The sequence below is a fragment of the Serinus canaria genome, chromosome 11 (assembly GCF_022539315.1).
Source record: "Serinus canaria isolate serCan28SL12 chromosome 11, serCan2020, whole genome shotgun sequence".
In the NCBI taxonomy this organism is placed as follows: domain Eukaryota; kingdom Metazoa; phylum Chordata; class Aves; order Passeriformes; family Fringillidae; genus Serinus; species Serinus canaria.
In genome coordinates, this window is record NC_066325.1 from 5,781,747 (window position 1) to 5,795,398 (window position 13,652).

Genomic DNA, 13,652 nt, shown 5'->3' on the forward strand with positions numbered 1-13,652 from the left:
CGGGCCCCGCGCGCCCCCCGCCGCCCCGGCCCTCCCCGCGCCGCGCGGCCCCGCCGCCCAGGGATGCGCAATCAAACCCGCAGCACATCGATCCGCCGGCGCTCGCCGAACTGAGCGCGGCGGCTCGGCAGTGAACTTGGACCGAGAAAAAAAAAAAATTAAAAAAAAAACCCAAACAAAACTGAGAGAGAGAGAAAGAAAAAAAAAAAATCAAGCCCCCAAACAGGGAAAACGAGGCAAAAGTGCTCCTTCCCGAAGAGCCGGGTGCGTGGGGCGCGGGCGCTGCCCGCTCCCCGCCGCTCTGGCCCCGCGGGGCGGGAGCAGCGGCTCCGCTGGCGGAGGCGCCGCCGACAGCGGCCGCCGGCCGGGGCGGCCCCGACACCGCCCGCCCGCAGGCGCGGAGCGGAGCGCGGCGGCCGCGGCGCCAGCCAGGTGGGAGCCGGCGGGCTGGATGTGCCGGCGGGCGGGCGGCGCGCCGGTGAGTGCGGCCGGGGCGGGCAGCGCTGCGGGGCGCGGCGGGGAGCCGGGGCCGCCGCCGCTGTCACCGCGCGGGGCGGCCGGGATGGAGCGGTGGGCCGGGCCCTCGTCGCCGGGGGCGCGGGGGCGGCGGGGAAGGGGGTCCCGTGCCCCGGCGTGGCGGGAGGCGATGGCTGCGGGGGGCTCCGGCGGGGAACGGGTGCGCGCGGGGGCGGAAAGGGAAGGGCTGCGGCGGGGAGCGGGGCGAGCGGCGCGGAGCCCGGCGGGCTTCCCTGCCTGTCCCTGTCCGGCCAGCCCTCCCTCCGCCGCGGGCGGCTCGGGAGAACGGCGCCGGCGGCGGGCGAAGTTGGGTGGCGGAGGGGGCGCGGCGAGGGGGTCTCCCCGGCCGGCGGAGCAGACCCCTGCCCGCCCCCGTGCCCGGTCCGGCGGGCGATGCGCGCTGAGTGAAGGCGCGGCCCGGGGCGGGCGGCGGCGGTGCCCCGCTCCCCCTCGGCGGAGCAGTTTGAGTGACACCGCGATCATCTCGTTTCCCTTCAAGCTTCGCCTGTTGCCGCCGCCGCCGCTCCAGCGCCGAGCCGGGAGTGGAGAGCGCAGGCTGAGGCTCCGCCGGCTCCGGCCAAGAGATCCCCTGTCTTTATGCCGTGATCTCCCAGCCCGGCCAGGCACCGGGGGCGCAGGGCGGGGTGGGGGGGACTGCGAGCTCTCCCCAGCCCTCCCGCCCGCACACCTCTTCGGGGGGCTTCCCCTCCTCCTTCCTCCGGGGCGATTTGTCAAACTTCCCCCCTCTTCTGCCAGCAGCAGCAGCAGCAGCAGCAGGGCTGTCCTCTCCTCTGTGCCGCCTCCTCCTCCTCCGCCGCCGCCTCCTCCTCCTACTCGGCATCGTGTATGCACAGCAACAAAAAATATATCCCCGACCCAGCCCTCGCGCCGAGGCTGGAGCAGCTCACCGGATCTCTGGGGCTGAGGCAACTCTTCCCACCCCCGCGCCCCGGCTGCCCCCCCCCGCCGGCGCCCGCAGGAGCCCAGCATGCCGAGGAGGAAGCAGCAAGCGCCCCGGCGCGCAGCAGGTACGAGAGCCGCTTCCCTTCCTTCCCTGCCTTCCCTTCCCTTCCCTGCGCGGCCGCTGGCTTCTCCTCTCGCTTCCCTCCGTCTCTTTCATAACCGGCTCCCGGCGGGCTCCGCCGCCGCTCCGCGCCCCGCTCCTGCCCCGCTGCCCGCCGCTGCCGAGGGCTCTGCCGAGCGACTCCCGGGCTGAGGCACAGCGCCGGGCTGGGGGCTGGGGGCTGGGGGGGGGGATTTCATTTATTTTTTTTTCTTTGGGGTGGGGGGCGCGTGAAAGCCCGTTCCCCACTTTTGGTGCCCACTTTGATTTATTCCGAACTCTGCCATCGCCCGGCTCCGTTCTGGGGGTAACCCTGTGCGAGGGGCCGCGGTTGTGTGCGGGCACACACTGCTGGAGCTCGTATGGTCGGTGTCACTCCGGGGCTGGGGGAAGCAGGAGGCGAATTTTGGTTATTTCCAGCCCGTACTTTGGCACCTACTTTGCTTCTCTCCCTCGTAGTCTTCATTCTTCTACATCCCCTTCCCTCACAGGCAAATGGTTTGTGAAAGCCAGGGAAAATACTCTTTCTATTTAATTTTTCTTTCCTATAAAAAAAGAGAGAAGGCATGTATAAAAATATGGCACGCTGTGAATGAAGTGGCAGGGACAAAGTGATTTGGAGGCTCTGCAGCGTTAGTTGGACATCCAAGCCCAGAACTGGTTCCTTTGCCCAACTTTTACCTTTTTCTCTTCTGCCCTTGTTCTGCACTGGAGATGTCTCTGCCGGACAGACAGACCGTCCTAGTTGGTCACTTTCTTTGGTAGCCTCTTCTGTTAACCCTATTGATTTCTTATTTATAAATGAGTCCAGAGGAGAAGCTGCAAAGTAAACCAAAGGAGGAAAAAAAAAAAAAAGAAAAAGGGTCTGTGTATTGTCAAGTGACTGGTGAATGTTTCTGATAGTGCCTTTACAATTTCCACTGGTTTCTTTTTTCCTTTTTAGAATTACTTTTCGAGGCTTTGTGCTGGTGAGGTTTTTTGTTTGTTTGGCTTGTTTTCCTTTTGCCAGAAATGTCAACTCCTGTTAAACTTAAGCAGTATTTTTTTGGAAAAGCCAAATTGAAAAGAAAACAGTAGAAGAAAAGCCCCACATGATTTTACAGTAATCCTTAGTTGGGGATATGTGGGCTGGAAAAGGTTTCCTTGGCCTGTTGCCATCCTTGATTTGATGTCTGATTGATCGCCTGTCATCTGGCAGCCTTTGATCTATTCATTCCCGATAAACATCAATAAATCACTTGCCATGGTAACGCCAGACTCGGTGACGTCACACGTGGCCTGTCAACTCTGTGAGCGCAACTTGAGGGGCTCCTGGCGAGCGGTGCCACCTCTGGGCCGGGCCGCCAGGGCCACCAGGGCCACCAGGGCCACCAGGGCCACCAGGGCCGGGGGCACGGACAGCTCTGCCCGGGGACAGCCTCGGGGGGCCGGGCTGGAGCAGCCCCGAGAGGCGCTGGGGAAGCTCTGCGGAGCATCCCTGGCAGCGCGGATGTGGCTGGGCTAGGGACAGCGTGGAGCAGGGAGTCAGTCCTGCAGCCTGGGCTAGGGACAGCGTGGAGCAGGGAGTCAGTCCTGCAGCCTGGGCTAGGGACAGCGTGGAGCAGGGAGTCAGTCAGTCCTGCAGCCTGGGCTAGGGACAGCGTGGAGCAGGGAGTCAGTCCTGCAGCCTGGGCTAGGGACAGCGTGGAGCAGGGAGTCAGTCCTGCAGCCTGGGCTAGGGACAGCGTGGAGCAGGGAGTCAGTCAGTCCTGCAGCCTGGGCTTGCTGGAGTTCAGAAGTGCTCCCACACTGCCTGACAGCTTCTCCGAGTGGGGTGGTTTGGGTTTAGTAAACAGCAAGGGGCTCTGGGAGTGACACAAATTGTAAATAACAACGTGCATGTTTCCTTTCTTCTCCTCTTGGACAGCCACATGTGTTCGGGCAGGACTTTTGAAATAGGGAAATAGACTTCCCAGCCGTCTTACCCCTCATACAAACAGCTAGAAAGTTTGGAAAGTTTCTCAGTGCGGTGGTGATAGCATCTAGCAAACAATATCGTAGCCAAATACTTCATGATAATATTTTGCTTTTCTGGCCCGTGCCATCAAATAACTATTTTCTAGAAAAATGACAGAGGTGAACTTTTCCTGATACTTGGGAAATTCTATTTTGTAATGTGAATTTAGTTCTGCAAAATCTAGATTTTCCATGTGCTTTTCCATTTTCGACTCTGCTGTGAACTGGGCTCTCTCTCCACAGACTGGAAGAAAATGTTTCTGCACTAAACACACATTCTGAGGTATCCTTCTCTCCCTCCACCACTCTGTCTCTCCCTCCTTTCTCAAGTGAATCATCCATGATACGCGATCTATCTTTCATATTTAGCAGAAGTGTAATCTCTTTAAACTTTTAGCTTTTTGATAGCCACATTAAACATTTAGTATTGTATATAATTGCTTCCCACTGAGATGCTGCTTTTATTGGTCACATTGGAAATGTTACTTTTTCTAATAGCAGTAAAAGCAAAGGCTTTTTTTTTTGACACCTTAAAAAACAGCTAAGAAATAACAGGTTAGTTAAGAAATATTCATTACAAAAACTTGACTGCAGGACTAATAGGAGATGGAAGAATGGTTTTGCTCTATCAAAATGACCCGTCAAAACGACTTTGTTTCATATTTGATTTAATTGTCTCTCTCCTGACAGGCACATTCATCAATAGCTTAATGGTCAATCAGAAGTTGGCAGAGTGAGTGCTTTCATTCTTTCCCATACACTAGCTTTGGCTTTACTTTATCAAAATGCCTCTGCCTAATGGATATGGGGGATGCAGAATGACTGAAGGGCTACTTATTTGACAAGAGTGAAAAAACAAGAACATTCATGCTGTTGATAAGTGCATGAAGATAAATAAGTGAGCTGTATGAGGTGTTTTATTTTAAGACAGAAGAAACTTACTTTTTTTTCCCCCCCCTTTTTGGCTTGAGAGCTGCGAGTTATAAGGTTCATGACTGCTTTTGTGGCATACTGAGAGTGATGACAAATTGATTGCTTGGTACTGAGAGAGAAAAAAAGGTGGTGGTGGGGGGAGAATTAAAGATGTCTGCTGATTGGTAACTCAGGAAATCCAGTCCCCAGCAACCTTGAGAATACTCGAGAATTTTTTTTCTCCAAACTGAAAGGTCCGCTCAGCCATAAAAAAAGAAAAGTTGTTTTGCCAGCTTCATTAGTGTTCACCTAATTAGCTGTAAACCTGATGGATTCCTGACAGCTTTAATGATTGGAGATGACAAGCTCCACGCAGTGTCATCCAGCAGAATTAGGTTTGCAGCTAGTTTGATGTAATCAAGTTGATATTACACAGTCCTGGTTGCCTTTAGTTGTGCATTAACTCAATTTTCTGCTGCAGGTGACAAATGGGCTTTGGTACCTGGATAATCATGTCATAGGAATTAGGACCCTTTTAATGGTCTGGAGTAGAATAACAACAACAAAGAACTCTCAGCAGCACAGAGCTCGCAGACATAACAGACAGGTGCACAAATTCTTTATGTCTAGCCCAAGTGTTAACACCACACTGTGGAAGACTAAAGCTGTCTCTGAGAATCAAGAATCTGTAAAAATGATAATTTCACTTTGTTTGCTTTGAGACTCAGCTGAATATCATAGGTAAATTTGGGAAGGAGAGTCAGGGATTGCAATTTTATTCCTCACCTGTTAAAGGAAGAAGATAGTCAGGACTGCTGCTCCAGAGACTTCTGTCATGTAAGTCAGGAGAAAGAAGGTATATTTACCAGTTAGAGGCTACTGTCTGGGGAAACTAAGATACTGTATTAATAGAGGCCAGTCTTGTTCATGCAAACAATAATTATCTATCCTTAAATTATAGCTTTCACTTGCAGCTTTTTTAGAAACCTATTTAAAAGATCAAGAAAATGTACTTCCTACTGACAGAAATTACTTAATACATATTTTGTGTACATACCTTGTGAGGAGGGATTGGGAGCTAGTTGTTTGCTGGAATCACATATTTATGTATTTAAGGAAACAGTAACAGACAACTGCACCGAGTTTTCAAGGCTCTGGGAAAAAAAAAAAAAAAACCCAAACAAACCTGGGCCTACGGTTGTTTGGTTTTGTTTTTGTTTTTTTTTTTTTTTTTTTTTGCATAGTATGTTTTAAATCCTAGAGATTGCTGCATGCTTGAGGCTCTTCCCAACTTCTGCGCTTGCATTCAAAAGCTGCACCTGGTCAGTGTGAGCACTGAAATTCATGGAATTGATGCCTCAGAGGAGCGGAGCACTTCCACTTCCCAGGGACTCGGGTGCCAGCCCTCGGCCCCTCCAGCGTGGGGCTGGGGGTGCAGCACAGCAAGCAGATGCAAGATGGCACACAGGTTGTGCCGCCAGATTTCCAGGCAGCTCAGCTCTGACTCCGGCAACTCGAACGCTCGCTTTAATTTATGGCAATTGCTTGCAACTACATACATACCCCAAAAGTAAATGTAGCGATAAAGTAGGCTACCTATAAAGGTACTTGCAGTGTCAGCCCTTGGTATGTTATTTGCCTCCAAACCTGCCACATATTTCTCTGTTGGGCAGAGATTCTTCCTAGCAGCAAGCTGACAAAATGATTAGTTATGGCTGTCCTCTGCTTTTTTTTTTTTTTTTTTTTTTTTTTCCCGGCAAAGTGTGAAGGAACAATGCAAAAAAAAAAAAAAAAGGAAAAAAAAAAGGAGAAAAAAAAAAGAAAAAGGGGCATAAATATAAAAAGGCTTGATAGATTCCCCTGAATATCTGCCTGGAAAACAGAATTTTCCAGAATCAGCTGCCATTTCTCCCATTAGCTTGACAGCTGTCAATTAGGGCTTCAGTGCTCTCCTGGGCCACAGTTTATTGCGTGCGGTTGATGTTGTCATTTTGTTCTCGGTTTTGCCTTGAGCACTATCATGAGCAGGAGTGAAATAGTCAATAACTGATGTATCAGCAGTTATTTCTTAAATTGGCTTACAAGTCTGCATTTTTCCTCTTTTTACTAAAGATTGTTTTGTAAAGTGATTAGAATGAATTGTGACTGCTGCAGGGTTATGGGAAATGCAGTGAAGCTAGGGTGAGTTAGCAGGATTAGAGTGGGTCCTTTTTGTCAGCCTTGCTTCCAGGATTAGTGGAAACTGTATAGAAAAGATCACCTTCAGGGTGAAGTGTGGGGTACATTTTTAAGCGTGCTACGTGCACGCTTATGCAGAAACATATGGTGGTACAGAGTGAATGAAAAGAAATCATCTGCCAGGACGTAAAGTAACCTACGTGTTATCTTTCTGAGCAAACCTTGGCACTGCTGCCTTTATGCTGTAGTAATCCATATTTTAATCCAATGTCGTGACTGCTTCCTAGAGAATCCAAATACAGATTGTCAGATTTTAACACAGCCCTGTTTTCAAGGTGCTGCTAGTGGATCAGGTATTGAGATGCCTGAAGTGTTGCATTGTCAAGTAGGAGTGTATGTGTGTGTATGGTTATGATACAACACCAAAAATAACATAGTTGCTGAGTAGTCACGTGTTATCTTATCTGTGAAATACTTCAGCATCATTTACTAAACAATCTACCTCAGGTGTTTTAGTCTGATTTTTTTTTTTTTTTGTTCTTCTCCGTGTGTTTGGTAATTTTTTTAAAATTTAGTTACGCCCAAATTGTGGTTTATCAGCCTTAAGTTAAAAATGAAAGGTGAATACAATATATTGTATTTGGTAACAATGATATGGACTGGTACATCCAGACAGATAATATGCAGTTGTAATTAGAGTGAATAGACAGGCATTCATTTTCAAATTCTTTGACACATGCATAAAATAGTCATATAATAAGATAAGATGACAATTTTATGTTAGGTTGATAAAGTGTCCCGATACATGCATTTAAATGTCTGTAAGCCTTTTTTTATCCAGACAGATTAATTCTAGTTTCCAGCATTTGCAGTTAGACATTAAATTAATTTTAAAAATCCCACTAAACAATGGATGCGTTGCTTTTTTGTGCGTGTATATGTCATAACCTAAAGCAGGAGGATGGAAAAAAATTTGTGCAATTGATTTTTCCTGATTTCAACATAACAAAAAAAAAAAAAATAAAGCATGAAAATTGGCTCAAAGGATTTAAAGCATAGTCCATGAAAGATTGTATTGTAGTTTTCTTAAGTACAATAATGTAGAATAGAACATTGTCAGAGCTTGAAATTGTTTGTTACCATTTTCATAAAAAGAACTGAAAGAGTTGAAATAAGTAGGGCTTAATTTCAGAGACTGCGAGATTCATCCTACTGCATTTGCCTGATTTTGCGCCTGAAAGATATTTTGGTCATCTCAGCAGAGAGCCAATCTGCAGAATTTAAACACTTCTCATTGCAGGCATCAACTTTAAGATATTTCTCAGAAAATGTTCAAAGGGTTTTTTTCCCCCTGGAGGTGGAGGGAGAGTAGGGAAAGAGTTACCAGAGGATCATAAAATATCTGAAAGCTCTTTGCCAATGCCATTACCTGGCCTCTTCGGGCTGTAAAGGGACAACTCTTCAAGAATAATCTAAGTTCGTATTTTAGACTTAATTATAAATTATTAATTAACTCTGTCAGGACACATGTTATTAATTATGACTCTCTTTTCTTCGTTCAGAGCAGCTGTTGGGAATCACGTAAGTTGACTGTGCTTGTTGGTGTGGGAGTTTGCCAGTGAGGAGGCTCCATGGGCAGCCCGCCTCACCTCCAGCTGCCATCCCTTGGCGCGGCGTTTGGGCAGCTCCGCCCGGCAGCGCTGGCAATCCATCCAAGTTCGGAGGCGGCCCGGTGTGCTCACACTCAGTGACCATTGTCACGGGACTGGCTTTTAGGTCCTGTCCATAAATGATTCCCGTTTTAGCAAGGCTCTGTGGTGCTGGGGAGGTGGGAAGGGCGGCGGCCAAGCCTTGGTGAGGGGGAAGCCAGGAGGTTTCCCTGCCCTTCCGCCAAACTCCCGCCAAACTTCGCGCACTGGCACGGAGCGGAGGGCTGCTTTAGAATTCGTTTGGAATGATCCAAATTCATTTACTTTTGATATTTCCATCATTAAATTGAGCCCTCTGTTTCGGTTTCCTATGTGTTCTTTGCGGAATGCATGTTGCATAAAATAGGCAATTTTTAATGAACAATTTAATGTAAATGGGTTCTGAATTTAAATTAATATTAATGAAGCTTTGAGTGAATTTATTTTGCATACGTAAAGGCTTGTAACTCTTTCACTCATACACTCTTGTCTTTATGTACTAACACATTGGTTAGGTGAATTGGCTAGTTTCCATATTTTGTGATTAAAAACTCTAATGGATTTTACACGGATATTTGTGCTAGCGCAGCTTTGCACAGGTTACTATTGCTAGTAAAAAACGTACCTGCCTTGATATTCAGATTTTTGTAGTTAACATTTCACTGTTACCCCACCGTTTCTCTGTGTTTCTTCCTACTTTGGTTTCGCCTTCATGCTTAAAGAAAAAAATACTCCAACAATAGTAACCACAGTCAAGATGTTTTCTTTCTTTGGCTTACCTCTAATGCATTATGTATTTCAAAATGATGGGATGTTCTATAATTAATTCTGTTAGATGTAATTGCTATAATCACTTTGATGCTACACATAATAAAAGTAATATGGTAAGCATACGGAAAAATATAAACACCTTATTGTAACACTTTTTCTAAAATTCTTTAAAAAATCTTGTTCACAGCAGAACCTCCGCTTCCATATTTTGTCAGAGCTAAGATTTTTTTATTTTTTTTAAGTACATTACTTTAGTAAATGAATTAATTTCAGATATTGAAAAGATTTTGACAGGCAGGTTGTCTTGTGTGTGCGTGCGAATATCCCTGACTCTGTGCGGTATTAAAGATGTAGTTCATTAAGAAGCCAATCTTCAGTGTGGCTACAAGTGAGACATAAATATCACTGTATATTTCATGAAATGAGAGACAAATATGTACATTATATCAAAACCCAGGACATAGGAAATAACACAGGAATGGAACTGTACAGTGGAAAGCTTCTTTGTAGCGCAAAATTATGGGAAATATAAAATGTATGAAAGGTAGCATGTAACTAGAGAGGGAGTTTTTCAGGCATGGTCCCAAGTGGGAAAAAGACTACAGAAGGTGATTTCCCTCCTCCTGCTTTTTTCCTTTTTTTTCTTTTTTTCTTTTTTTTTTAACAAGTAGCTTTGAGTTATTGTTTGCAAACACAGTTTTTGATAGGGAGGAAATGAAAAAAATATGTGCAATGGGTTAAGCTGTGTAGCTGATATCCTTGATTCTGTAACAAAAAATGTTAATATGGCCATAGTTCTTAATTAGTTGCACACAATACTTAATGTTGCAAAGGTCACTTGGTTTTATGGTCCAGCTTCGCCTATGAATTTGTATGTTTCCCCCCAAATTTATATTTCTCTCTCATGTATTTTCTACGCAATTGAGCGTGCAAATTGTGGTGAAAATGCAAACTATAAACAGGATTAGAAAAATACATTTCGTGTGGACAAAGAAGAGGTTTTATTTAATTATTTTTTAATTTTTTTTTTTTTTTTTTTTTGCTGGGGTTATTTTCAAATAATGCACAGCTTTGCGTGGCGAGCAGCAGTATTACATTTAACTTCTGTAAGCTGAACAAACAAACCCTGACCAAGCTCTCGCTGGATTGTTCTGGGGAAGAACAGAACAGGGTGCTGTTTCTGAGTGTCTCTGGGACTGGGCTCGCTGCCGGCAGCCCTTTCCCTGCTAGGTCAAGCCTGTTGCTGGAGGGCCAGATCGCAGCAGGGGCCTCCAGGAGGCTTGGCCAGGCTGCTCCAGACTGGCAGCCATCAGTCATCCATCTGTGACACAGAGTCTGTTTTTGATGGCAGGGATGATAAAAGGCCTGGGAACTGTATAGGCCCTTGTAATCAGGGCCAGTGCTGACATCCTTCTCAACTTTGACAGCTTCTTCCTTTTCTCTCTTCACCGCCAAGACTGTCTCAACTGGATTTTTTTTTTTCCTCTCTCTTGTTTCATGTACTTGATCAGTCTCAGATGCTGGGAATTATTTTTTTCTGGAGGGAGGAGGAGTGTTTCTTTTGGTTTGTGGGTTGGGCAGGTGTGAGAGGAAGTCTGGTTTTTTTTTTTTTTTTTTGTACTGTAGGCCTGTTGCTAATTAATGTTCCTCCATAAGATTCTGTCGGAGTTGAGTAATGTTTTTGATCTTTATGCCTGATAACTGCATACTTAATGAGATTTCAAAGCTGTGAGTGCAGCTCCCTACAATTATTGACAGATGCCTTTTCTTTGCCATTGGGTTCAGCTTCATAAATCCTCCTGCAGTAATGAGGTTCAGAAGTGCCACCCTGCCAGTGAGCTAATGAAAGAGGGGGGGAGGGAGGGAACAGCTCATGCCTGCCTGACACATTTTTTTCCTTTAAAATTTACTATGCAGATGTCAAGCTGTGGGACGATTACTTCAAACATGCTAATTTTTATCTTGCTTTTGTGTCAAGCCTGCATGCCATTTTTCCCCCCCAATAATAAATAAAAATAGAAACCTCAACCTATTTAAATTTTATCATGGATCATAACTATTGAAGACTTTGATATATGTGTGTTCTTTTGCAGTTTCCAGTCAGTGGAGCAGTTTTTTGAAATCCGAAGGGCAGAGAGAGGTTAAAAAATAAAAATCAAGGAGGGGGGGAAGGAAAAAAAAAAAAAAGGCAGCGAGCTGCCTCGGCCGCACGTCAGCCTGCCCTAACCGTGCACTTGAAACATCGGAGATTTCATTTTAGAGTTCTGAAACTAAATCCTGGTGGAGAATAGCCGCGCCATGCCAAACAGTCGATTTCCTTTTCAGCAGAGCCATACATCACTGACCCACCCTTCCCTCCCGACAGAATGACATGTGTCATTTATCACCGGCCCTGGCAGAGCGGAGCGCGGGGGGGCCCGGGCAGCTCCCGCTCCGGCTGTGCTGTGCTGGGTGTGCTGGGCGTGCTCCGGCCAGAGCGGGGCTGCGAGCGCCCGCCTGTGCTGGGGGCACCGCCACGCTCACCCAGGAGGTGATGTGCTCTCATATTAGCTGCTAAGTCGCCTTGTTCAGCCCCCTGAAGGTTTTCCCCTCCTGTGTTCTTTCTCTCTCAGTCTCTCTTCATTTCTCTTTTTTTTTTTCCCCCCCCTTTTCTTTTTTTTTTTTTGAGTTTGGCAGTTGGGACAAACTGGCTGACACGTATCATTCAAGCAGCACCAGCTTGCTGGGGGTTGTGTAAATGAATCTGGGAGCTCTTGGTTTCACATGATTCAAACGTGCATTATTGAAGATGGATGTTCCTTAAAAAAAGATTGATGATGGATATCAGGCTTATAGTGCCATTTATCATTTTGAATATTATTTAGACTTGCCGTGTAAAGCTGTAACTTGAGAGTTGGATGAGCTGGGACAGAATGGAGGCCTCGGCGTGCACGTTGTGATTGATGGCTTTGCTTTCTCATTGTTTGTTACCAGATACTCGCCGGTCATTACAGGAGTGCCTTACAATTGTTTTAGGGGCTGGATTTCCGTGTGTGTATGTGTGTGCGTGTTTGTACAACGGGGAGAGGGACAGGCAGAGGCAGAGTTAAGTTTTTAGTGGGAGCATTTCAATAATTGTAAAGAATGTAGACAAAGCCGTGGCCCGTGCAAGGATGCAGGCAGCCTTTTGCATGAGCACAGAGGCTTGCAGTGTGTAACACTAAAATACAAGCAGGACTGTAGCTGAGCCAGTGTAACACTGCCAGGCATTGCCACTTCCAGTATAAAAATGGGCTTGTGAACAGATTAACACACTCCAGCTTCCTTTTGCTAACAGGATGCACCTTTTATTTTTTTTTTTCTGGGTCCCACATAATGGCAAAGGAAAGAAGGTTCTAGGACATAATTATTTCAGCATTCAGATATTTCTTTTCCACTCGTGCTCTTCGTGCAGGACTGTGAATCTCTGAGCCTTGGTGTTCGCTCCCAAGTGTCCAGGGTGCTCCTGGAGGGTGGATGGCCTGGCTGTGTAAGTAGTGAGGGCAATCCCTTCCCTCTTTGAAGCACTTTTGCTGGAACCAGGACACCCCCACCTGCTGGAAGAATTAAGGAAACAGCTTTTTATAGGCAATTAGATCTTTCCTAGGAAGAGCAGGCAGGGACTTTCAGGAGGTAGACACTCCAACAATGGAGCAGCCTCAGCAATAGGCAGTGCCAGAACTTGGGGTGTTTGTGCCCCTTCAGGCAAGTGCAATACCCAGCCTGGTTAAACTTGTTCTGAGCTGACAAACTATTGACTGTTCCTTGCCTGGTGCATCCTACAAAACTCAAATGATACACAGGAGCAGTAGGTAAAATTATTTTGTTGGATCAGTCTTGAATTTGCACAGGTAGCTGGTGTTTTTGAAATCCTGCTTGTCACATCAACTTTTTCTTTGATTGCAGGATGCCCTCCTAGCAAAAGGGAATGACAGCAACATTTAATAAACATTTAGGTAAAATGTTTTTTTTTTTTTTAAAGCCAGCAGCGACCTTATATGTGTTTTATAGAAATTAGTTTTTCAGTTCCATTTACTTTTGGTACACTCAGTTGTCAAAAGTGAGGAGAATTCAAGTTTTTACCCTTCATTCAAGTCCAACACCATGAAAAAACTCTGAAAAAACATAATACTTTCTATAAAGCCTTCAACAGTATAGAGTAAAACTTTGCTCTGCTACTCCTGCACTTGTGTAACACAGCAGGTAATTGAAGTACAAGTGCCAATTTGCTGTAACAATTGTAAACACACCTTGATACAAATGGCATCATTGCATTCTTACTGATTAGAAAACTTTGCTATTAATAGACACAAAGTCCATTTCAGGTGTAATTGGTAAGGAGCTGAGTGCACTCATGGGAAGAAACCTTGTTTTGTTTTTTGTTCGCTTTTATTCTTATCCCTTTTTTCAGTTTTATAGCTGGAGACATGATTTATTGCAGCCATCCATCTTTGGGGCTCATCCATCACATCCTGGTTGCTAGGCAATCATGGCAGCAGCTGTTTGCTTTG

The 13,652-nt window shown here is 46.3% G+C and overlaps 1 protein-coding gene across 1 annotated transcript in view; it reads left to right on the forward strand.

The window, feature by feature from the left end:
- The first annotated feature begins 974 nt into the window (after positions 1–974).
- The window catches only part of TSHZ3 (teashirt zinc finger homeobox 3), a 65,624-nt gene continuing 52,946 nt past the window's right edge, over positions 975–13,652 (forward strand). Inside the window, exon 1 of the mRNA XM_050979008.1 lies at positions 975–1,544. Within this exon, the coding sequence (XP_050834965.1) occupies positions 1,505–1,544 (40 nt within the window). The 5' untranslated portion in view covers positions 975–1,504. The remainder of the gene's footprint in view (positions 1,545–13,652) is intronic.